The sequence below is a fragment of the Panthera leo genome, chromosome A3, assembly GCF_018350215.1.
Source record: "Panthera leo isolate Ple1 chromosome A3, P.leo_Ple1_pat1.1, whole genome shotgun sequence".
Lineage (NCBI taxonomy): Eukaryota > Metazoa > Chordata > Mammalia > Carnivora > Felidae > Panthera > Panthera leo.
In genome coordinates this window covers 30,618,673-30,644,224 of record NC_056681.1, presented here as the reverse complement: position 1 = coordinate 30,644,224, position 25,552 = coordinate 30,618,673, and the positions used below count along the sequence as shown (strand labels likewise).

The following is a 25,552-nucleotide window of genomic DNA, read 5'->3' as shown; positions in this document are numbered from 1 at the left end:
CCTACAGAAGAGAGAAGAAGGGGGAATTTGGTAGGAGCCCAAGGGATAAGACATGAAGAACACTAAAGTGGGGAAGGCCAGTCTCACTTCCTAATTTTCTTCCTGGGATACTTGGGATTTTTTTTGCTTCCTCCATCCCTCTATCCTCCAGGGCATCATTATCAAGGGAAATCCTCCTTTTTTCACTGTCTTCTCCCGCAAATCTTGGCCCAGGAGAAAGGAAATGGAAAATGGCTTTGGGCCATTGTATTTGTGAGCTGGAAGGTTGACATCCCAGCAGGAGCTGTCTCAGCCTCCCTAATTGGGATTGGAGTCATGCAACCCTTCCTGGCCTCTCCAGTTGATTATAGGCCACTTCCTCTCAGTTGACCGGCCTAATTTCAATTCTGTGTTAGGAAATCTCCCTCGTTAGCATTTGCTGCTCTGTTTGAGGGTCAGAGAATTGGTCAGGTTAGCAAAGTTTATCCCTGGAACTTTCTCATCTTTCTTTTCGTTTACCACAGAAGATTCTTATGGACCGTCTTCTCCTCTCCTGGCATTACACACAATGGGTAATCTGATCTCAGGGGCTGGATGAGATAGTAACTTTGTATATCACCTCTACCAGCAGGTACAAAGAAAATGTGATGTAGTCAGAAACACTGGTTGTTGGAGTTAGGAGATCCAAATTATAAGGTAGACTTTTCAGCACTGATAAAGGAAGGTGATCCCCCACTGGCGGTGGGTGGATTCTACTCTAAAGGGATCGCCACCTCTCCATGAAGGTTAAAGCAATGCTAGCTGAGTCTCCACTGCTCACTTTGATTCCCCTTGTGCATTCCCAGAGCTGAGTGAGTTGGAATTCTCACCATCACCAGTTCATTCTCAAATGGTATCCCAACTCACCTTTTTGTAGCAGGCTGTGCTGGCCATGTGCATGGTAGGATTGGTCAGAAAGGAAGAGCCACATGAAAAGCATCCACTGGGCCTGGATGGAGTGTTAACTGGGGTTCAGAGCAGCCAATCTACTTACTCTTCTCACAATCCATCCACGAGGCATTGCCTAACTAATGCCCAAATCAATTCTTCCTGGGACTCTTGCTGTCCTGCAGCACAGACAGACTGGATGGTCATCAAATTCATTCCCTTTTCTCTGGGCAGTTGGCTGAACCACATTTCCCCCTTGCATCTAAGTGGGGGCATGGGCTTGGACAGAAGTGTTGTGTGTGGCTCCTAAAATGTCTGCATAATCTGCCGCAGTCCCCTCTGTTCTTTGGGCAGCTGGTCGTTGACAGTTTAGAAAAAGTCTCCAGGATCCTGGAGAATTTCCAGGCTCTGGGAAAGAGTGGAGCCACGCATTGGAAGGAGCCTGGATTCCTGAGTCGCCTCATAGAGATCTGTCCCTGAGAGCTGCCGACCAGGTACATTCACACTGGATGTTGAGTAAGCGAGAATTAAAGTTTCGTTGCACTAAGCCACGCACACTCGGGGGTTGTTTATAACAGCTTTTAACCTACCACAACTAATCTCTGCCCCACTCGGAAAGTTTTCCACCCCAGTGGGTCTTCCAACTCTGTACGGTATCCTGCTTCTCAGCTTATTTCCTCTCCTAAGGAAAATTTAAAAATAAATAAATAAAAATTAAAAAGAAAGAAAGAAAGAATATCTCTTAGGAGCAGAAGCAAACACAGCTGCAAAGCAAACACCAACTCCAAGGGTCTGCAGAGCCGTGGGCTGCTTGCCAGGCTCTGAGTGGGGTATCATTCTCTTGGCTCCCGTTCCCAGCCTCTACCATTTCCACTGTGACGGGAGATACAGCCACTAACTTCCAACTCCCCTCATTTTAAGCAAAAATTAGCATAAATAATCAAATCATAACTGGCCTCAGGGCGCGTGGGTGGCTCAGTCAGTTGAGCGTCCCATTCCTGAGTTCTGCTCGGGTCATGATCTCATAGTTCAAGGGACTGAGCCCTGCATCGGGCTGTATGCAGAAAGCACGGAGCCTGCTTGGGATTCTCTCTCTCCCTCTCTCTCTGCCCCTCCCCCACAAATGCATTTTCTCTCTCTCTCAAAATAAATAAATAATAAATAAACCTTTTTAAAAAAATCATAACTGGCCTCAAGTTCCCTGCAGGCTCAAGGGATGGGGCTAGAAGGACAGATTACAAAGTTATCTCCTTCCGGCAGACAACATCCTTTCCCCGGATTCTCCCTGACCCACGACCACCAGGAGGTGCCAGTCCTGAGCTCCGAGCTCTGCTAAGTTGAGGGTGAGGGGAGGTAGCCTTGAGGCCTCCCCCACTTCACCCATTGCCCCTGCTGACCACAGTATGTATCTGGGGCGAATGGCACAATTAGGGAGATCAGGAAGGCTGAGATCATGGGTCAGTCAGGATTATAGGTCGGGTGGTAGTCAGGGGTACAGTCAAGCGCTGGTAAGCTTAAAAGTTAGGCTAGGACTAGAGATCCGTTTGCAGCTGAAGAATAGACTGGATGTCCATGTTCTTCACAGGGACTGATACCGGGAAGCGGCAGCTTTAACCGGGTCTCCCAATGATATGTATGAGTTTGCACCCTTTCAGATTCCACTGCTATACGGGGGGGGGGGGGGGGGGGGGGGGGTAGTAGTGGAAAAGAGTTCCTCTGGATTTAGATCTTCTTTGAAGATTTAATCGGAGAGAGTCTCCCGGACTCAGATATCAAACCAGAGAAAACTTCTCCTCCTCCTAACTCTTAGGAACGCTTTCTGCTATTTGAATGTGAGCCCCAGAATGGCAGGGACTTTGCTTTATTCAACATCATATCCCCACTGCCAGCAACAGTCGCTGGTTTAAAGCAACCGTCATTACCTTGTGTTGAATGAACGGATAAAGGCTGGTGGGGTGGGAGGGAACTGGGGGCTGCTGGTCCCCGTAAACAGGATACCTATCAGGAACACCTTCTCCATCAGCATTCTCTCCCATTCAGCATTCTGACTCTGAAAGTGACAACTGCCTGCAGCATCTTCATGAGGGAGGAGGAGGTCCAGATCTCCTCAAATCCCTCATGACCTTTCATAGGGGCTGAAGTCCAGGTTAACCAGTGCAGGAGTTAACTTCTCAGTTGTAGGATGAACTTCTCCTTTTTCTTTACACTCGCTCTAAAGGGGGTCTCATAAGGGAGGGGAGATAAACGCAGCTGCTAAGTTGTCCATCTTAAATAGAAGCGTTTGCCACTGGATCGCAGAGAACCCAAGGGCCACCAGGGCTCGCCTTGCTTTCATTCCAACTCCCTACAGTAACTTCTCAAAGACCCAAGAAAAAGGTGGACGATGCAATGGGAAAACTGAGGGCCTTGGAAAAGCTGTTTCTAAGCTCAGACTCTAACAGCTTTGGCTTCCTGGGCTGGGGAGGTCGGTATGAGAGGGTGTTACCCATATCTCAACATGTCTCCCATTTTCTGCTGTTTCTCCAAAGCACTTGCTCATCTAGGACTCTCAAACATCCTGCCCTGTGTCATCCACAACTAGCGGGGCACCAAAGCCGTGAGTTCTCCACCTCTTCCCAGACAGCTCTCCAAATACACCCTCATCTCCCTGGAACAGCTCAAGCCTTCCCCATCCTGCACCTACACGCTTACCTCTGCCCTGCAATTCCCTTCTCCCTGCCACCCAGAGTGTCCAGCATGATCCCTACCTACCCTGCTTAGTATCTTAACGTCAATCAAAGGAATGATCCCTTTTTGTCCCTCCCTACCCAGTCCTGCTAGTTAGCAAGAGGCTCCTCAAACCCAACCCTCCACCTGTGTCTCCGGTTCATACCAGCTCCACAACCCCTCCGCCCTCAGCCCTCCCTGTCCAAATCTTGCCCTGCCAAGCCTCACTCAGCCAACAAACCCAGGCACCCTTCTCAGGCTTCAATGCATATTAACTTATCCAGTGTTCACATCATTAAATAGACACTAACTTCTCTTATCCTCATTTTACAGATGAAGAACTGAGACACAAAGAAGTCAAAGAGCTCATATGGGACACAGCCCAGATTTGGAGTCAGACAGTCTGCCCACCCACCCCTCCCACGCCCACTCTTTAACCATCGGGCCAAGTGCCCTTTCCCACCCTCCTGCACTTAAAACCCTCCCTCCCCAGAAGAAGGCCACTTATTTAGTGTAGCAAAGAAGTTTTATTACAACTTCTGATAGGAAGCAAAGTAACAAGGCAGAAGTTGGTATATGCGAACCGATGTGTGGTGGACAGGGTCCGAGGGCCTTAACCATATAGTCTTTTGTTCCTTTTCCCATCACAGGCCACACTGGCATCTGATCCCTCCCGGTCTCTCTCCACTCCACGGCACTGGACGGAGGTGTTTGAGACCCTCGCCCGGTCGGCGGCTTGAAAGGAGTAAGGAGGTGCGGCAGATCCATCCAGGCAATCCCAGGAGGCGACCCGCCGCGGTATTGCGCGGTCCAGTCCGCAGTCCGCAGATCCCGGGCGCTTGCTGCTCTCTGGCGGCCAGAGCCGGGAGCCCGAGAGCCCGGGGACCCGGGAACCGCGCCGTCTCCGCTCCGCGCGCCCAAGGGCACCAGCGAGTGACCGAGAGTCAGGGGGAAAGGGCGGGAGGAAAGGGGACGCGGCGGAGGGGCAAAGGGGAGGAGGTTCGGCAGAGGCGCGGAAAGGGGCGCGGGAAGGGGTGCGGAGCTGACCGCCAGAAGAGAGGGCGGGCGGGGGCACCCGCGGCGACCTGCTGCCTCGGGGCCGGAGCGGGCGTCAGCGCCGCGGCCCCTCCGGACCCCAGAACTGCCGCTCGCCCGGCGCGCACTGCCCCTTCTCCCGGCGAGTGGGGCGCCCCCTCCCTCGGCGCCGACCGCCCCCTCCTCCTTCCCGGCGCTGCCCCTCCTCCGTCCCGCCCCCCGCGCCCGGTGGAAAGCGAGCGCCGCAGTGGCTTTGCCTGCACTGCCCGGCCCCTGAGCCGCCGATCTGCCCGCTCGCCTGGGCACGCTCAGAGTGCGGCGCGCATCCCCGGCCCCCGGCTCTTCGCTCCGACTCCGCGACACCAGCCTCGGGAGCCCCGGCCGCCGCGCCGCCGGCCCCGATCCGCTGGCGGACAGCCGCGCTCCGCGTTACAGCAACTCGGGCAGGACCCCGACGGGACCCGCGCGCCAGGCTGCCGCCCGAGCCCCGCGGCTATGCCCGGGGCCCCTCGCCTGTCCGGCCTCTCGTCCTGCGCCCGGGCCCGGCCCCCGACGGCCGCGCGTTGAGATGACTTTCCGCGACCTCCTGAGCGTCAGTTTCGAGGGACCCCGCCCTGACAGCAGCTCCGGGGGCTCCGGCGCGGGCGGCGGCGGGGGCGGCGCGGGCGGCGCGGCCGCCTCGGAGGGCCCGGCAGTGGGCGGCGTGCCGGGAGCCGCCGGCGGCGGCGGCGGCGGCGGCGTGGTGGGCGCGGGCAGCGGCGAGGACAACCGGAGCTCCGCTGGGGAGCCAGGGGGCGCGGGCGCGGGCGGCGAGGTGAACGGCACCGCGGCCGTCGGGGGGCTGGTGGTGAGCGCGCAGGGCGTGGGCGTGGGCGTCTTCCTGGCCGCCTTCATCCTCACGGCCGTGGCGGGCAACCTGCTGGTCATCCTCTCCGTGGCCTGCAACCGCCACCTGCAGACGGTCACCAACTATTTTATTGTGAACCTGGCCGTGGCCGACCTGCTGCTGAGCGCCACGGTGCTGCCCTTTTCGGCCACCATGGAGGTTCTGGGCTTCTGGGCCTTCGGCCGGGCCTTCTGCGACGTGTGGGCCGCTGTGGACGTGCTGTGCTGCACGGCCTCTATCCTCAGCCTCTGCACCATCTCGGTGGACCGGTACGTGGGCGTGCGCCACTCGCTCAAGTACCCCGCGATCATGACCGAGCGCAAGGCGGCCGCCATCCTGGCACTGCTGTGGGCCGTGGCCCTCGTGGTGTCCGTGGGGCCGCTGCTGGGCTGGAAGGAGCCGGTGCCCCCTGACGAGCGCTTCTGCGGCATCACCGAGGAGGCAGGCTACGCCGTCTTCTCCTCGGTGTGCTCCTTCTACCTGCCCATGGCCGTCATCGTGGTCATGTACTGCCGCGTGTATGTGGTAGCTCGAAGCACCACGCGGAGCCTCGAGGCGGGCGTCAAACGAGAGCGCGGCAAGGCCTCCGAGGTGGTGCTGCGCATCCACTGCCGCGGCGCCAGCACCGGCGCGGGCGCCGGCGCCGACGGGGCCCACGGGACGCGCAGCGCCAAGGGCCACACCTTCCGCAGCTCTCTGTCCGTTCGCCTGCTCAAGTTCTCCCGCGAGAAGAAGGCAGCCAAGACGCTGGCCATCGTCGTGGGCGTCTTCGTGCTCTGCTGGTTCCCCTTCTTCTTCGTCCTGCCGCTTGGTGAGTGACCCCTCTCCAGCCCCTTCCCTTCCGCCTTGAGCCTGTGGCCGTGCCTTCCCTGCACCCAGACTTGGATGGCCTTCCCGGGTGGAGGGTGCCTCTCCACCTGAGCATGGAAGGTTGACTCAGTAACCCTCCTGGACTCTTAGGCGGGTGCACTTTGTGGGCGACAAACGAGAGGCCTTTCGTGCCTGCAGGATTCATTTTCCAGGCTTCTGACTTCTGTCCTCCCTCTGAATTGCCGTTCCGAGCCCAACCCCCTAACTATAAAAGGTCGGTGGAACCTGTGAGGGCACATGCCCATAGCATGTGGTCAGCGGTGTACATGTTCCTCTACATACCAGCCCTCCCAGCACACACCCAGATGTAAATGCCAGACCCCCTGCCCCTCCCCCGGAGGTGGGTGCACTGTGGGTGGGCCTACTTTTATTCAAGGCCAACATGCATGTACATTAGCAGGTACTGGAAGCCACCTGCTTTTTCCCACACTCACTCCTCCGTGTCTGTGAAAGCCCTGGGCTCTCACTTCCGAAATCTCCTCTTGGGGGGGGGGGGGGGGTGCCTGTGTGCCATGAGAAGGAAAGGGATAGGGGCAAATTATCAAATGGGAAGTTAATATCGTTCATGGTTGTTTCTGACATTTACTGAGTCCTTTTTCTGAGAACTTTCTTATCTCTTTCGGCAGGCTCCCTGCCGTCCTGGGAGGTAGGCGGCTGTTCTTAGGGGCTTAGTTCTACCCCTGAAGGCCCCTCCTAGAGGGCCTTGGGCTGGGTCAGCACAGGGAGCAGAAGGGGAGCAGCATCTCTGGGGACGCATTTGCCCTGAGTCATTTTGCCCATGTCTGCAAGCTCAGTTTGGGGCCTCCCGAGCTGCCTTTCCCAGGCCTCGCTCCCTCCACACTGTGCGGCTGAGTCAGGAAGGGGACAAGGGCTTCCCTCCTGCTCCCCTGCAGGCCCTCTCCATACAGCAGCTGGAGTGAACTTTATGCATTATAGATTAGCATGTCGCTGTCTACTAAAACCCCTCAATGCTTTCCACACTGCCCTGGAAACAAAATCCAAACTCTCCACCATGGCCTGTGAGGGTGACCTTCAAATTTATTATTGTCCAAACCAAAATGAGACATTATGAATATTTATGCTGGGATCACAGGCACAAACCAGGACAGCGGGGGCAGACCCGGACACAGGGTCCCCCTCCTGGAAGGAGGGCCTTGAGTGATGGCCTCATGACTTTGCCACCCTACCGCTTCCTCACTGCGCGCTCTGGCTCCCCTGACCCTCTTCCAGTTCCTTGCCCACACCGAGCTCATGCCCTTGCATTTGCTCTTCCCTCTGTCTAGCCTGCCTCCCCCCACCCCCATCCCCGGCTAACCTGAGGTCTCCGTTTCAATGTCCCCCTTCAGAGAGGCCTTCCCAGACACCTCAGTCTCAGCGTGTCCTTCTCTGTATTTTTCTCCCTGAGGGGACAAGTTTCTGTTCCCTCACATCTGCGTGTTGCTTGGCTGGTGCCTGACCTCCCCGCACTGGCCAGAAGCTCTTCAAGTCCAAGGCTGTGTGGTCACCAAATCCACAGTGCCCAGCACAGTGCCTGGCATGTAAGGAGCAACGTAGCACAGCAGCAAGCCCCGCGGGCTCCGGCTCCAGATAGCCTGGGTTCAAGTCCCAGCTCTGCCCCTGACTCACTGTGTAACTTCGGGCAAATCCCCGAACCTCTCTGTGCCTCTGTTTCCGCATCTGCAAATTCAGGACGGTGGTGATGGTAGCAGTGCCCACTTGCAGGGCCACGGCAGGAGTTCAGAGAGTTATTACGTGTGCATACAAACGTCACATGTCGTGAGTGCCATGTAAGCCATTGCTATTATAGTAGCTGCTTGCTGAATATATCAGCTGCTCGTTGAATAAATCACTGACTTGGAAATCAGCCAGCCAGAGGCTGCGGTGGGGGTAGAGGGAGGCAGGGACACTGAGCCACACACTTGGAGGGTTGGGCAGGCAGGCAGGAGAAAGCCAGTGCGCCCCCCCCCTTTAGAAACCTGCCCAGGATTTAGAACGTTCTGCCCCCCCGACCAGACTCACCACCCAGGCTCCTTTCTCCCCCCAAACAACCCCCGCCATGTCCCTGCCCAGCTGTGCCCCATCCCGGGTGCCCTCATTCCCCTCTGCCGTTCGCTTCACACTGGCCCCCTGTAGGGAATGATCAAGCTGTGTACAGAATTATGTTCTTTTATAATTTGGGGTTACAGAATGATGAACAGATAAGGAGAAGACAATATACCAAGTGCCCCTGTACCCATAATCACCCATATTGAACAGATGTTAACATTTTGCCATATTTGCCTCAGATCCTTTTCTTTCTCTTTTCGAAGAAATAGAACCCGGCCTCAAGTAAGTCCCCTCCTGCTGTCCCTTCTTCCTTTTCTCCCTCCCTCCCGAGAAGTGAATGTGGAGTCTGTCACCCCCATTCGTCTGTTTATACTCTTACCGCTGACATCCCCATCCATAGTAACGTACAGTGTGACTTTAGGATGTATGTAAATGGCATCAGGCTGTGCACATCATTCTTGAGTTTGCCTTTTCATTATGTTGGTGAGATTTATGCACGCCGGTCCATTTTAGCAGCAGTATCGTATTCCGTGCGAGGGTGTTCCCGTGGGGTGTTGATGGAGGCTTCTGCCGGACGTTAGAGTTTTCACGTTTTTCACTGTTAACAGTCAACAAAGGGCTACTGGGTTTGTTTGTTTTTTGGTTTTTGTGGGTTTTTTTTTTTTTTTTTTTTTGACATTTAGAGCACGTGTGCTGCTTTTCCAGGAAGTCATCCCTACATTTCCATGGCCTTTGGCTCTTTTTCAATCCTTCCATCTCTGCTGCTCCTCACGCTTGGTGTGGGACCCCCAGCGTGTCCCTGTCTCCTCCCTCCTGCCAGTCTGTGCTGTGCCCAGCCTCCTGAGCCCCAGGGAAGAGCCCAGAGCCCTGGTGGAGCCAAATTGAGTGGAATCTGGCACTAAGGAGTACGCAGGACAGAGGCCAAGCAGGGAACCAGAATATTCTGATCCGCCGTGGTGTGGCTTGGAGGGTGGGGCAGGGCCCCAGAGAGAAGGGGGAGCAGAGCTTGTAGTCGGGGCGGGAGTGGCCTGAGGGCTATGCAGAAAGGAGAAGGGGCCAGGAGGTCCTGACACCCCAGCACTGGGCCCAGGCCTGGGAGGAAGGAGGTTTCTTTGAAGGAACAGGGAAAATTCTGAGCAACAACTTTTGGGGGGAATGTGGGATCCAAGGGGATGGTATATCTTGGTATGAAAGTACCAATATATGGCTGCGGCGGGGGATGCTGGGAACTTAGATAAAGGGGACCAAGAATGGAGGTGGTTGCCAAAACACGAGCATGGGGTACAGTCTCGCAGAAAGAGGATGGAGGGACAAAGAGAAGAGAGGGGCTGGGGACAGTGCTTCGGGGAGCACCCGCTTTGAAGGAACCAGAAAGCGGCAGAGAAGGAGAGCATCAGGAGGACAGGCATCTCCCTCCTCCCAGGCCCCGGTCTCCATGCCGGGTGTGACCAGCACCAGAGTTGGAAGGATTGAGAAAGAACAGTGTGTGCCAGCTCGGGCTATAGACTGTGGCACCTAGTAGGGCCACAACCCAGGGGTTGTCAAACAGACCCAGGGTGCCCCTCACCCAATCCTCTGCACACAAAGCTGAGTGGAAGTAGGAGCCACAGCCACAGCGGTGACACAGCCAGTGAGCAACCCCAACATCCCAGAGACCATTGAGACCCTTAGGAAGGGATCCCAGTGTCCCAGAGGGTCACTGGTCCTGGGGCCATGGGACTGCCATCTATAAACCTGAAATGCTGTGGGTCAGGCCAGCGTGACAGCTGAGAGAGACACAGACCCGTTGTCCTGAACCACTGAGCCTGTGGGGGCCCAAGACATTGGCTAGAAAAGACTGAGTGAGACGCAGACACCGCATCTGAAATCCTGAGGGGCCAGGAGAGGGATCTCCCACACCTCCACTGTCCCCTTTCCCCATAAGCAGCAGCAACAGCAGCAGCAGGGCACGTGACAGGCAGGCAGAGGGTCAGCTCAAAGAACCTGATGTTCTTTCTATCACGTGTCTGACCCCAAGATGCCAGTCACAAGGCCAGGAAGGGCGGCATTGGCTCCTTCTGGGGCACCCGGGGAGCTGTGTATGGACACAAGAAGCGTCGCTCACCCTCATGGGAGGGTGCCCACCTGCCTGGCATTCCCTGCTGATGCCCAGCTGAGCCATCCCGTCCACCAGAGTGCCCCTGCATCCTGGTTTGCCTAGGACCAGTCCTGGTTATTTATGCCTGTGGACGGGCATGATTACTAGTGATGCTCCCCTTTCAGTCTCAAAGGTGTTCCAGGCTGAACAACAGAATATACGGTCACCAGTTCTTGGGGCCTGTGGAGGAGGGGCTCTTGGAAGCCCTTTCAGATATGTCCCCCTCCCCTCACCCCAGCAAGCTGGCGCGGAACTTAGAAAATCACAAGACATTGTGTAAAGGCCCCTCCTGACATCTAGAGGAACCCAAACTTACGGAATACGTTTGGAGAGGGGCAGCAAGTTTGTAGCTGCTGCCTGAAGACTTCCACCGAGGACGCCCAGAGAAAGGGGGCATGGTGCAGGCTGGGGCCGGCCGGAAGTACACCTGATTAAAGCCTCTGGCCCAGGGCACTTAATGCAGGAGTCCTCTCACCCCCCCAGAGGTATGGGCCAGTGTTTGGGGGTAGAAATCCCTGTGGGCAAGAGGGGAGCAAAGGAACTGGGGGAACCTTGCCCTGGCAAGCCCCCATCTGCAGAAAAACTCCCCCCTGGGACCTATACACACACACACACACACACACACACACACACTCACTCACTCACTCATGACAGCCCCACCCTAGCAACCACAGGCAGACCCCCATCCTGCACTTGGTTGGGCAGGTCACCAAGCCTCACTGGCCTCCGAATTGGCCTCAGAATGTGCTCAGTCACGCAAAGCAGCCTCGAGGCTCAGAGCGCACAGTCCCCTTTCCAATACAGGGCGTACAAGCTGTCTGGAGGCTCAGATACCAGAAGTCCCAGGACAGTCCAGCCACAGTCCCAGAACCCCACCTCCAGCCATCTGTGAGCCATACCTGGGCCTCCCTCCCACACTGTCAGTCTCAGCCCTGTGATATCACTGCCCACCCCGACCACCCCTATATTTAGTTAGGTACTCCTTCATGCTCCCCTAACACTCCTCACATGTTTTGATCACAGTGCATTGTAATGGCCAATATTCTTACACATATCGCAAAGCATGAGAGCAGAGGAAACTATACATGTGTAGATACAGAAACGTGAAGATATTTGTGGGGTGCCCTGTGGCTTGGGAGACGTGGAATGGAGAGCCTGTAAGAAGAGGGGTCACAAGATGAGACAGGAGGCCATCAACAGGAGAAAAGGGAAACAAATTGTGGTGTTTTCATTGGCTGAACTACCACACAGCGAGGAAAAATAACAACCATGTTGCCTGCAGTTAAGGTGGATGAATTTCACGGACGCTGTGTTGGGCAACATAAGCCAGATCTGAAGTTAAAAGCATGCATACTAGATGATTGTATGTGTATGAAGTTCAAAACCAGGCAATACTCATTGATGAGAAAAATCAGAATAGTGGGTATGTGTAGTAGGTGGTATTGACTGGAAGAGAGAGCAAAGAAACTCACTATATGCTAACTAATTTGGATGTAAATTTTAAAAAATAAAAAAAAATTAATAAAAAGAAGCCTTCTGAAGGACTGAGAATGTTCTAGATCTTGGTCTGGGCAGTGATTACATTGGGGTGTGCACATCACATAGTCATCAAGCTATATTCTTGCAACGCATGTGCTTTCTAACTTGACTGTCATCATCTTGTGGCTTAATTAGAGAGAAGACAGGAGGAGGCAGAAGAGAGGCTTGAGCCATGCTGAGGAATTGGTGTCCAGACTGGAAAGCACACATTGGCAGCCAGCTACGGAGGGTAGCATGTGCATGTGCATCTGAGAGTGTGGAAGGACTCATCTCCCCAAGTTCCCCGAGGTCGTGCAGGGACCTACGGTCACAGGGGGGAGCGGTGGGGGATGCTTTGCTGCAGGTCCTAAGTAGTGGCATCACTGTTCCCTGGCCCAAAAGCCTGAAGAAAGGGCTGGCAAGCCATCCCCTCTCCGTGCCTTTGCGGAACCTGGCACATAGTAGGTGCTCAGTTAATGTGCACAGAGGGAGGGAGGGGTAGAACCCACATCCTCCCTCTCTTCACATCCTCCCAGGACAAGAGTCTGAGTGGCAAAGCACAGCACTCTTTTTTGTTTGTTTTGTTTTATTAGGAGAAGAACACTTAACATGAGACCTACCCTGTTAACACATTTTGAAGTGTATGATACAATATTGCTAACTGTAGACACAGTGTTGCACAGTAGATGTCCAGAATTTATTCATCTTAAGTGAACGTTATACCTGTTGATTGACAACTCCCTTCCCCCTCCACCAGCCCCCGGCACCCACCATTCCACTCCTTGATTCCCATGACCCAGCTTCAACATCGTCAACCCAAGGCCAGTCTTGGTTCATCCCAAACCCCACCCACTGCCCCACCACTGAGGATTCTTTTGAAAGAACATCCAGACATCATATCAGTTCATCTGTAAATTCTTCAATATATATTTCTAGAATGCAAGAACTTTTTGAAAAATAGCCACAATCCATTATAATGCAAAAAAAAAAAATGATTGTTTAATATCAAATACTGTCTACTTAGTGTTCAGATGTAGCCAGTTGCCTCATAAATTTGTAGTTTGTTTGAATCAGGATCCAAATAGGGTACATGTTGCAAGTGGTTGATTTGCCTGCTAGGTCTCTTAAATTGTAAGATTCTCCTCTCCCCACCTTTTCCTTGCAATTTATTTGGTGAGGAAACCAGATCATTTGTCCTAAAGAGTTGCCCACAGTCTGGAGTTTGCATCCGCATGGTGCCATTTAATGTGTCCCTCTGTTCCCTGCACTTCCTATAAACTGGCTTGATCAGATTCCGGTTCAGGGCTTTGGCCAAGAATTCTATTTGGCGCCGTTAAGATTGGTCAGAGGCTCAGATGCCTGATAAGATGTTTTAGGCTCAGCTTGTACTTTTTTTCCCCCCAGAACCTGGGAGCCACCATTTCTCTGAAGAGCCTTAGTTTCTTTTAGTAGTAAATGATCATTTAAAGACCACAGTCTGAGCTCTCAGCTGTTCAGTGATATTGAGTTAGTCCCTGATTCAGCAGATAGAGCTAGGAAGTACTAAGAATGAATGAATGAATGAATGAATGAATGAATTTATGAATGAGAGAGAGAGAGGAAGAGAGAGAGGAGACAGAGGAAGAGAGAGGGAGGGAGGGAGGGAAGAAGGAAAGAAGGAGGGAGGGAGTGAAGGAAGGAAGGAAAGAAGCAAGGAAGGAAGGAAAGGAAGGAAGGAGGAGGGGAGAAGGAAGGAAGGAAAGAAGCAAGGAAGGAAGGAAAGGAAGGAAGATAGGGGGAGGGGAGAAGGAAGGAAGGAAGGAAGGAAGGAAGGAAGACCACTGACAGGGTGTACCTAGGAACTGATCCTCTGCCTACATCCCTGCTGCTACAGAAGGGTGTCCAAGGCCAGACAAGTAGTTCCCTGCCAGCCCCACAGAGTTCATGGATCCTGAGGCAAGCATGGGGGGCACAGGACTTCTGATCTATTCCTGGTCCGTCTCAAGCCAGGGGACCTACCAGTTACCTCTCACCATGGAAAACTGGCAAGGCAAGTTATCCAAGAGAATTGGCTTGGCACAGCTGGCCCCACAGTGCCCTCAAATCACCCCTCTGTGTTCTCACAATTCATCTGAGAACGGGCCCCTATCCAGGTCTCTTCTTCCCAACAGCCTTCCATGATTGTGCCCACTTCAAAATGGCCTTATCTCATACCACTCTCCCCTTCCCCTTCTCTGTTCCAGTGATCCTAACTTCTGTGTTGGCCTCCAGCGTCTCAGGTGCCCTGCTGCCTCAGGGCCTTTGCACATTCCCTTTCCACTGTCTGGAATTCTTTCGTCAGATGGATGCATGGCTCACTGCCTCACAAGGTCTTCAGGTCTCAGCTCAAGTGTGCTTTATTAGGCTTGTCTGACCCTTTAGAGTATAGCAAAGAGGTCTGCTGGTGGCAGAGGTCCCAGCCTCTCTTGACAAAGGAGCTATTGAAAGCCACTGAGTGAGACGTTGAGAGAAGTGGCAGAGAGAAAGCAAGTCTAGGGCTGGGAATTCCTTCTCTCCTAGCCCTGCTGGCAAGAAGATGCTTGAATATCTAAATGAATGTGGTATTTTTTTTTAATGTTTATTTATTTATTTCAGAGAGAGAGAGAGAGAGCAGGGGAAGGGCAGAGAGAGAGGGAGACAGAGAATCCCAAGCAGGCTCCACACCATCAATGCAGAGCCCAATGCAGGGCTCAAACTCACGAACCCACGAGATCGCGACCTGAGCTGAAATCAAGAGTCAGAGGCTTTACTGACTGAGCCACCCAGGCACCCCTGAATGTGGTATTTTTAACCCCGCTCTATCTCTCTGGCCAGAGAGAATGGCTGCCTGGGGATGGAAAAGTGACTCGTGATGGAGGGGGTGGGAGAGGGGGCAGGCTGGGGTGCAGCCTGATATTTCATGGTCGGCTGCAAGTTATGAGCAAGACTGGCTGTGAATTCTGACATTCTGCCAAGAACAAGTTTCCTTCTGGTGATGCCAGAAGAGTGCTGTTAATCACACAGTCCGCCCCATGGCTTCAGAGCGGCCACTCCTCGGCGAGGCTTGCTTGGCCAGATCGGTCCAGCTGCAGGCCTAGCCGGCTCCTCAGTAGCATCTCCTACACCTGGACGTCGCCGGTCCTTAGGAGAGGGGACTGGCTTGTGGTCATCAAGGCCCCAAACACAAACCTCACAGGCTGTGTCAGTGTCCCCAACCATGTGTGGGCCAGGCTGGCCCAGCCAATATACCATAGGATAAACTTACCTGCCGACAAAGGAGAGGCCCTGCCTTTTATGACTGGTGGACGTCCAGCCCTCCCTGGACATTAGGTTAGGCTCCTGACAGAGGCGCCCCAGTGTAGGGAATGGGGAAGGGCAGGTGGGAGCAAGCCTGATGGACGCTCACGTGAGAGGTCAAGGAGAAGAGAGAAGCAAGCAGGAGTTGTTTGTGGTCTGCGGTCATCTCCCACCTGCGTTCTTACTGCCTCTCCTCACAGGCGCCTAAGTACAACCCCTCAGCCCCTGCTCTGGGTCAGGCACCTGTGTTCACGGCCAGGATGGAAACAGCCATCAATCTCATTCCTGCCTTCGAGAAACCGGGAGCCTAGAAGGGTAGACAGAGCAGTAACAAATTTTACTAAAATGCAGGCTTGCATGAAAGGGCACCCAGGCTTGGTGGGGAGAACATCTGACCTGAGGCCAGAGGATGGGGTGGGAGGAAACAGTTGGGGCCAAGCAGAAAGGCAGGAGGCCAGCCCCTGTGGGAAGTCCTGCCTGCAGCTTCAGCCTTCGGCTTGGGGGCAGATTTGGAGGGAAGCAAGCTGTAGACAGCACCGTGCCCTAAAAAGCCTTGAATGCAACACCAGAAAGCCTGGGCTTGGTCCTCAGAGCCACCGGAAGCCACTCACGCTTTTCAGAGGGATAAGGAGAGAAACCCGTTTTAGAAAAGGCCTCCAGCAGCTATGTGCAGAGTGGAGAGGCCAGAGGACCCCAGGGGCAGTCCCAGCCATGCAAACAAAATGAGATGCCAGACTAAGCAAAGGCTTCAGGAGCGAGGTGAAGGGAGGGGGACCCCCTCTAGAGAGAAACTTGAATGTCCCGGGCGTGATGGCCGGGTGGACACGTAAGGTAGAGAAGAGGGACTCCTTCGGCAAACTCAGCAAGTGTTCAGCACCTACTGTGTGTTCGGGGTGCTCAGGAGATCTCTGGGGCCACCGGAGTGCCGTGCCAAGCAAAACAGGCACGAGTCCTGCCCTGTGGACTTTGCTGCAGAGAGAGATGATGGACAAAATGAAAAATAGCACGGGAGACGGCAGGAAGTGCCAGGGGGCAGCAACGGTGCCAGCTGAGGGGGGTGGGGGGTCGCGGGCGGGAAGACCATGCAATTTTCCGTGGGAAGACAGGGAGATGTCACCACGAAAGTTAGGGCATGAGCCCTGTGGGTATCTGGGGGAAGAAGATTCTAAGGCAAAGCAAGTGCAAAGGCCCAGGGTGGGAGCGTGTCCGGCATGTTCAAGAAGCAACATGGAGGGCAGTGTGGCTGGAACAGTTGGGGGGCAAGTAGGAAGAGGGGACAGCAGAGAGGTTGGGGGCCACATGTTGAGCTGTGTAGGTCATGGGGTCTTAACAGAGAGGGGGAAGGGCAGCTTTTAGAGAGTCTGGGAGGCCAAGGAGTGATATGATCCATTTATATGTTTAAAGAGTCACTCTATGGTCGCCTGGGTGGCTCAGTCGGTAAGGCATCTGACTCTTGGTTTCGGCTCAGGTCATGATCTCGCCGTTCGTGAGTTCGAGCCCCATATTGGGCTCTGTGCTGACAGCACGGAGCCTGCTTGGGATTCTCTCTCTCTCTCTCTCTCTCTCTCTCTCTCTGCCCCTCCCCCTCACATACATGTGCTCTCTCTCTCTCAAAATGAATAAACATTTTTAAAAAACAAAAAAATAATCACTCTAGCTTCTGGGTTGAGGAAAGATTGCAGGGTATAAGGGTGCAAGCAAGAGACAGTGGGGAGGCTACTGAGTTCCTCAAGGCGGGAGATGATAGTGTCTTGTACAGGGTAGGAGGGCCCCTGGAGTAGGGTACTATTGAGTTCTGACCTCAGGCCCTTCCTCTCTGCCTTCAGTCACTCCATTCTATAGCCACCAGCCTCGTCATTGTTCTTCAGACATGCCAGGGCCACCTCAGGGCCTTTGCACTCGCTGTTCCCTCTCCCTGCAATACTTTTTCCCCAGGTGTCCACATGCCTCATTCAGCTCTTTACTCAAATGTCACATTCTCAGCAGGCCTTTCCTGGCCACCTTATCCAAAATTTATACCACCACCCCCAGCCACCCACAGACTCATGAACACACACCTCCCATCTTCCTTCCTTGCAGTACGTTTTCTCCTTAGCATATTTTATTACCTGATATGGTTGCATTTTCCTTGTTTATCCTATGCATTGCCAGCCTTGCCCAATGAAATGTAAGCTTCATGAGGTCAGAATAAGTGTGAAATGCCAGTAGACACCCAAGTGGAGACGTCTGGGAGGCAGGTGGATCTGAGTCTGGAATCTGGGAGAGCCATCTGAGCTGGAAATAGAGCTGCGGGCATGATCAACCTAAAGCCGGTGTTTAAAACCACAAGCTGGGGGGTGCCTGGGTGGCTCAGTCAGTTAAGTGTCGGACTTCAGCCTCAGGTCATGATCTCACAGTTCGTGAGTTCGAACCCCGCGTCCGGCTCTGTGCTGACCGCTCGGAGCCTAAGGCCTGCCTCATATTCTGTGTCTCCCTCTCCCTCTCTGCCCCTCTCCTGCTTGCACTCTATCTCAAAATAAATGAATATTTAAATAAATAAGTAAGCGGGGATGAAATTGCCAGGAGAACGCAAAGGGAAGAGATTACAAAGACTCTTCTGAGAAGGACGCTCCCTACATTTTGCAGCGGAGACGTGCGGAAGAAGCAGCAAAGGAAATTGACACCGAGTAGAAAGTCCAAGAGCGTGGCGCCCTGGGAGCCACGGCTGTGATGAGAGGAGTCAGGGATGGATGAGAGCGGCGTCTGCAGGTTGGGATCTGGGAGGAGTGGGGCTGTTGCAGCAAAGCAGTGAGGAGCAGGTGCGGAAGAGGCGTCGGCAGGTGTGGACAGAACGAATAGAGAGAATGACGTCATAGCCTGAGAACCAGCAGAGAGGGGGCAGCTGTGACAGGGGCATGCTTGCAGGGGACTGATGGATGGAGAGCACCATCAGCAGGGATGCTGACCTCGGGCAGGAGGAGAGACCCCTTTATTACCAAGGAGGAGGAGAGGTGAAGAAGGCTTGAGCAAGTGCCTGGCTTCTTTAGCTTCTGTTTTCTCTGTGAAACAGGAAGCGAGATCAGCTGCTCCAGAGGAGGCAAAGGTGGGGAAGTAAAGGCTCAGGGGGCTGGTGCAGGACTTCTGGAGAGCGGGCTGAGGGTGAGCGGCGAGGTCACTGGACGCCCCGGACAGAGCTGAGGGCGGGGACCCTAATGTATTCAGGGAGCCGGTGATTCGCTCCAGAGTTAGGGTCTGGATGGATAAGTACAACCCAAATCCAGAAGGATGCGGACACGGGAAGACTGAGAAGGGGCATCTGAGGTGTGAGTGGATAGGAGTCTTGGCTAAGCAGGGATGATAGGAGAAACCCAAGAGGCTGGCAGAAGGTCAAAGTACAGAGAAGAAAGAGAGGACGAGGAGCTGCAGTGAGGAGGGGACACCGGGTTTTAAGTGAAGAAGTGCTCAGGCTTATTTTTTAAAAGGACCTCCCCAGCTGCTGTGTGCAGGACAAGGTGCGGGGCTTCTGGGGCTGGAGCAAGGGGCTCACTTAGAGGGGCACTTTGAGGAGCGCCTGGGTGGTTCAGTCCATTGAGCCTCTGACTCTTGGTTTCAGCTCAGGTCATGATCTCATGGTTTCGTGAGTTTGAGCCCCACATCAGCCTCTGCGCCGATAGCGTGAAACCTGCGTGGGATTCTCTCCCTCCCTCCCTCTCTGCCCCTCCCCGGCTCACGCTATCTCTGTCTCTCTCAAAAGTAAATAAATAAAACTTAAAAAAAAAAAAAAAAAAAACTATGAAAAGGCACTTTGGGTAGATGAGGATAGTCATTTGAGGGTGGCACCAAGTGGGGGGATTCCAGGACCAATAGTTGTTGGTGACGGATGGGATGCAGGGTGTGACAGAGAGAGGGCTTGGAATGTGTGGAGCACCTACGATGTGCCAAGCACACGTGGAGAGCTTTCCAGTTTAAAGATAAGATAGACAGGGCCGCCTGGGTGGCTCAGTCCATTAGGCGTCCGACTTCGGCTCAGGTCATGAGCTCACAGTTGGTGAGTTCGAGCCCCGCGTCCAGCTCTGTGCTGACAGCTCGGAGCCTGGAGCCTGCTTTGGATCTGTGTCTCCCTCGCTCTCTGTCCCTCCCCCGTCCGTGCTCTGTCTCTGTCTCTCTCTCTTTCTGTCTCTCTCAAAAATAAATAAGCATTGGGGGGAAAAAAATAATAAGGGTAAGATAGGAAACCCACAGTAGCCTGCAGCTTGGCCCTTAGAAGTGAGAAGATGTGCTATGGGGAGAGTACACCTAACCGCCAGGTTGGGAGGGGCAGCGCAAGGAGGGCTTCCAGGTGGAGGCACCTCTGGAGCTGGCACTAACAGGTGGAGGAAAGAGGAAGGGCACTCCAGGATGAGCAGAGGCCAGAGGGCGGCAAGAAGCGAGCGTGGCCGTTTAGCCGATGCACGAGAAGACGGAAGTGAAGACTGCTGAAGAGAAGCGGGAGCCACAGGGGAAAGGAGAGCCAGGGTGTGACGCTGGGCGCCGGGAGAGAGGGGTGGGAACTGAGGGAGGGTGTCCCACGAGGGCCGCTGTTTCTAATGACCGCTGCCAAGTTGAGCTAGCACACCTGGGCCCTCGGCCTGCAGGGAAGGTTGGGGACAGTGCGGGGAGTGGGAGAGGGAGCCAGCTCGGGGACGGAGAAGGGGGCTGCCGGGTACCGAGACACAGCGGCCTGGTCTCAGAGCCCCCTGTGCTCATTGAGGCTTTCCTGTAGCTGGGCTATGGGGCTGGCAGAGGCGTGCGGTGGGCCCCTGGAGAGGGACGAGAAGGCAAGACAGGCGAGGTTGGCCTGAAGTAGCCACAAGCCCGAAAGTCCAAGTGGCTAGGGACCAGCAAGCTGGGGGTGGCCCAGAAAGGGCTTGTCCACCAACGTCCCCACAGCAGGCCGGCATTGCAGGGACAGTGCCCGTCAGCCAAAGGCCCATCCTCAGGGATCTCGGGGCAATTCCCCATTTCATCCATGCACACAAAGGGCCGGGAAGTGCCCACAGGCCCCTCCGACCCCAGAGATCTTTGCTAGAGGTTGGAGCCGGTGGGGGGCGGGCAGGACAGCAGGGAGAGTGAGACTGGGTGCGGGGAGGCATGGAGGGCAGACGGCAGCACTCTGGGAAGCGCTGGGTGTGAGGCTCAGAACTGCCACTTGTGAGGGGAACAGAGGTGCTGTTGCCTGTGGAAGCTGGAGCCCAGGCACGGACGTCTGTATCTTCCGGGCAAGATGTCTGCGCACAGTGGGCAGAGAGCACATGAAACGATTGTGCCAGATGCTGTTAGTGACCCGCCCACCCCACCCCACCCCCTGGACCTCGAGGGGCGCATGGGCTGACTTCCACCCCAGGCCTGCCGGCATCTTTGCCCAGGGGCTTTCTCCACCCACCAAAATCCTCATCATCCACTCACACAGCAGGCAGGAGGTGTGGGAAATTAACACCCTTGGGAGTAGCCCAACCAGTGACTGATGGGAATGGGTGTATAGATACCCCACCTCCCTCACTCCGCTGGTGGGATGGCTCTGAGGTCCCTGAACTTCACGGTCTCCCAGAGCTCCCAGGGGGATTGTGCCCCCCAGTTGCCCGCAGTTCGCACCTTGCACTTGAATCCTTGCCTCAGGGTCGGCTTCTGGGAGAGCCCAAAGGAAGACAGAACCTCAGCAGGACACAGTAGGAAAATCTTGGGGCAGAAAGGCTGCGTGGTTCCCGGTTCTTTGTGTGTAAGGAATTCTCAGCCTGTAGCAAGCTTCTGCACAGGTTGCTTGAGCATAAATTAGAATAGTGTTTATAACACAGCCCGGGGCATAGTACAATACTCCATATCACCCACCGATCTGAGTAAACACCACGCTGATAACCATGCTGTTTGGCCGGCTTCAGGCTCGCAGCTGAAAGCATAGTCCACTGATTTGTCATCCTGCGCTAAATATAAAAGAATTGTGGCCTGAGTCAGAGTTATTTTCAGCACTGTGTCTTACTTTGCAGCCATTGAGGGATGCTATTCAGAGAGCCACCTTCCTGGAGCCTGAGGTCAACCCTGGTGGCCCCCACATTCCGAGGACAACTGTCCAACTCCTCTCCCGGGGGGAAACTATCTTCTCAACATATGCTGACTGATTGCCCAGCCTCCCCCGAACCCACCAGGTCTCAGCTTCTGTTCCTGGCTCCTCTCCAGAGCTGGGAGCTGCGTCCCTTCCCGGGGCTGAGTTGTCCTCTCTCAAAAGCCACAGAATAGGGAGAGGGGAAATAAAGACACACCAGTGTTTTTATTAAGAGCCTGCTAAGTCCTGCATCTGAGATGTATTAATCTTCACAAATCCCTTCCTAGGAAATATTCTTTTTATTTACTTATTTTGATTTTTTTAAATGTTTATTTCTTTTTGAGACAGTGACAGAGCACGAACGGGGGTGGGGTAGAGAGAGGGAGACACAGAATCCAAAGCAGGCTCCAGGCTCCGAGCTGTGGGCACAGAGCCGGATGCGGGGCCTGAACTCACGGATCTCGAGACCTGAGCTGAAGTCGGACGCTGAACCGACTGAACTCCCCAGGCGCCCCGAGAAATATTCTTGTATTTCACAGAAAACGTGAGACTTGGATGGCCAAATAACTTGCTCAGGGCTGTGTGACCACAGTATGAGAGACCTGTCCCTCGTGTTGCTGTGTGACCTTCCTCTTCTGCCACCATCACCATGTCTCTTGGTACCAGGAATTCTCCCTATGGCGGGAGGTGGGTGATGTGCAAGGGCTCCCAGGTCAAAGAAGGGGGCACGGTGCCTCTGCCCCCTCTGGAGGGGACCCTGCTCATTTTTCTTTGGGGGCAAAGAGAAGAGAGAGCGGGTCCCCTGACTTGTCAAGGACCCCTGCCCCTGGCCTGCTCAGCCTCACGGGCACCCACCCACAGCTTTAGCCTGGGATGCCATGCTCTCGCCACCTTCCCCCTCCCCCTGCTGCTGCTGAGGATGTGAGCATGAGACGGTGGCTTTTGCCTTCTGGGTCGTGCCCTTGCATTTTGTCAGGTGCCTTTTGAAGACGTGACTCTTTCAGGTCCGTGGTGGGGATGCCAGGGGAGAAGTTTGTGAGAAGGGTCTTTCTGACACAGCTCAGTTCCTAGTGCACCTACTCCCTCCTGCCTGGCGCTCTGCTCCCGCAAAGCCATCCCCAGAGGCTTGCCTGACCACTTCCGCTGAGACAGCCCCCCTGACCTGCATTCCAACAGCCATGGGCATTGTGTTTATTGAGCCTTAATTCTAGGCTCTGTCTCGTGCCTGCTTGAAAATATCCATGACTCCCAACTACTCACAAATAAATACAGAGATTCCCAGCATTTTTTTAAAAAATTTTTTTATGTTTATTATTTTTGAGAGAGACAGAGCACTAGCGGGGGAGAGGCAGAGAAACAGAGGGAGACACAGAATCTGAAGCAGGCTCCAGGCTCCGAGCTGTCAGCACAGAGCCCAGCGCGGGGATGAAACTCATGAACCTCAAGATCACGACCTGAGCCAAAGCCGGATGTTTAACCGACTGAGCCACCCAGGCGCCCCTGAAATTTCCAGCATTTAAGGCTCTTCACCATCTGTCCCAAATGACATTTCCTCGGCGTATCCCATAGGACACTCCCAGGCCCCAAAGTTGTAATCCTCTTACCCACCTGTCCCCTCCACTCCTAACACCTGCTCCTCGTCCTGCCAGACTCCAGTCCATCCTGTGAGAACCCTGGCAGCCCCACCCCCACCCCACATGCTGAACACTGCCATCACCCCCATCTTCATTCCCTTGATATTTTATGCACATAGCTACTGAAAGAACCTGGCCATGTTTGTTGTGAGCCCAGCACAGTGCCTGATGTGGGGCAGGCCTTGGTCAACATTTAATTCAAAAGTTCTTACCCTTTCTGTGCTAGAGACTACCTGGGCAGCTGGCAAGCTTGTGGAGCCCTTCTTAAGAGTTATGCTTTCAAATGCATAAGCCAAAATACAGAGGATTGCAAATAAAACCGATTTCACTGAAAACATCAAAATATTTGTGAATGAAATCTGCGATCTAGTAAGTGACGTGCTTCTGGGTTAAGGCATTAAAAGCAGGGTTATCTAGTGGTGGGTTCTGATGACTGTCGTTTCCAAATAGGAGCATACACAACATTGCAAAGCATCTGCAGCAACTGAATGTGATAGGAAAATATCTGCGGGGAATCAGGTGAATCTGCCAAGCCAGCACCAGTTTTGAGCTGGCTCAATTAGGTGGAATTCCAATTAGGTGGAATCAGGTGAAACTGCCAAGCCAGCACCAGTTTTGAGCGACAAGAACCGTGATTTCCTATGGTTGGGTCTCATTCTATTCGGGTTTATTGGCTACACTCATCATGGAGGGAAATGCTCCATATCAGGTAGAAGTGAATAAAATGGAAGATGATTTTTCCTCCAAGTCCGTGGACCCTTCGAATTCTCTCAGGGACCCCTTGGGGGAGATACGTTGAGAGCCCCTGGTGGATGACCTTGCGCCTGAGGGCATCTAACAGGCGTGGGTCTCTGCCCCCCTCCCTCCCCGCAGGCTCCCTGTTCCCGCAGCTGAAGCCCTCGGAGGGCGTCTTCAAGGTGATCTTCTGGCTCGGCTACTTCAACAGCTGCGTGAACCCGCTCATCTACCCCTGCTCCAGCCGCGAGTTCAAGCGCGCCTTCCTCCGCCTGCTGCGCTGCCAGTGCCGGCGTCGCCGGCGCCGCCGTCCCCTCTGGCGCGTCTACGGCCACCACTGGCGGGCCTCGACCGGCGGCCCGCACCCCGACTGCGCTTCCGGCCCGGGCGCCGCGCCTCCTGGAGCCCCGCTGGCCCTCACCGCACCCTCCGCCCCCGGCTCCCCGGGCACGCCCGAGATGCAGGCTCCTCCTGTCGCCGGTCGTCGCAAGTCGCCCTGCGCCTTCCGCGAGTGGAGGCTGCTCGGGCCGTTCCGGAGACCCACCACCCAGCTGCGCGCCAAGGTCTCCAGCCTGTCGCACAAGATCCGCGCCGGGAGTGCGCAGCGCGCAGAGGCCGCCAGCACCCTGCGCGCGGAGGTGGAGGCGGTGTCCCTAAGAGTCCCCCACGAAGTAGCCGAAGGCGCCACCTGCCAGGCCTACGAATTGGCCGATTACAGCAACCTCCGGGAGACTGATATTTAAGCACCCCGAGCTAGGCCCTGAGCTAGGCCGGGGAGCGCGGTGAGGGGAGGGCAGGGAGGGAGGCTGGCTTTGTTCAAGAGGCCGGTGCGGCATCAGGGACCCGGACACTGATCAGGGCGGCTGCTCTCTGGCCTCCCTGAGGAACTGGGGCCGGGGTAAGGCCTTTGAAACTTGACAAGTTTTGGCCCCCTCCTGACACAGGTGCCCGGAGCTCCTTCTTGAAGAGGAAGGGGCTTTGGGCTCCGTGGGGCCACTGGCTCCCAATCCCTGTTTGAGAAACACTGTCCCATCCCTGCTCTGAACCCTGGGTAGACAGCCTCAAGTATGGCCAGGTAGGCCTGCCTCTCCTGGGGAGGAAGGGGCACAGAGGCCCTGCTTGGCTGTCTCCAACGCCTCCCCTGGGGAAAAAGTCCATGGGGCCAAGGCTTCTCAATGGACAGAACTTCTCCTTACTGCCGACTGGAGGAACCCAGTGGACCTGCCAACACCACCAACAAGCTTTGGTGGCAGATTGGGTGACCATCCTACAAGCCTGTTGTATTGACCCATGGACCCACTCTCCCCTACAGAGGCTCTATCGTGCATACCCCATCACCCGGCCCTGCCCCTCATTATGTCCAAGGGCCTTACTGTTTACACTCTGTACATAGTGCCTGTGCCCGTCACTTCTTGCTGGGATCTGGAGCCATCAAACGGGAAGAGCTTTGTTTGTCATTTTGAGACATATTTATTGGTAAGAGTACTTCTATTTTGTCCAAACTGTGCAAACTGTCCCTCTTTAGCTTGTAACCCATAAAGAATTACTTTTTTTTTTTTTTCTAAAATCTTTCAAGTTCTAAAGCCCCACAACAGGATAGATTGGGTCTGCATTCACTTTCTAATTGCACCTTAAGGCCTCTTCAACTGATGGCTGCTATCCTCTGGGAATTTTAGCTTGACCAAAGGACTCAGGAGTTTGGTGGCTTTTAAAATTCACATGATTAGTCT

The 25,552-nt window shown here is 54.6% G+C and overlaps 1 protein-coding gene across 1 annotated transcript; it reads left to right on the top strand.

Annotated features, from left to right (window-relative positions):
* The first annotated feature begins 4,650 nt into the window (after positions 1 to 4,650).
* Positions 4,651 to 25,324, top strand: ADRA1D (adrenoceptor alpha 1D). Its single transcript, XM_042931543.1, has 2 exons — positions 4,651 to 6,344; positions 23,961 to 25,324. The coding sequence occupies exons 1-2, from the start codon at positions 5,216 to 5,218 to the stop codon at positions 24,563 to 24,565; spliced, it is 1,734 nt and encodes a 577-aa protein (XP_042787477.1). The 5' UTR covers positions 4,651 to 5,215; the 3' UTR covers positions 24,566 to 25,324.
* Positions 25,325 to 25,552: the final 228 nt, after the last annotated feature.

Excerpts from the sequence above, each read along its gene's own strand:
- ADRA1D (XM_042931543.1), top strand. The coding sequence starts at position 5,216 with ATGACTTTCCGCGACCTCCTGAGCGTCAGTTTCGAGGGACCCCGCCCT. Across the intron at positions 6,345-23,960 it reads CTTCTTCGTCCTGCCGCTTG|GCTCCCTGTTCCCGCAGCTG; the intron begins GTGAGTGACCCC and ends CCCTCCCCGCAG.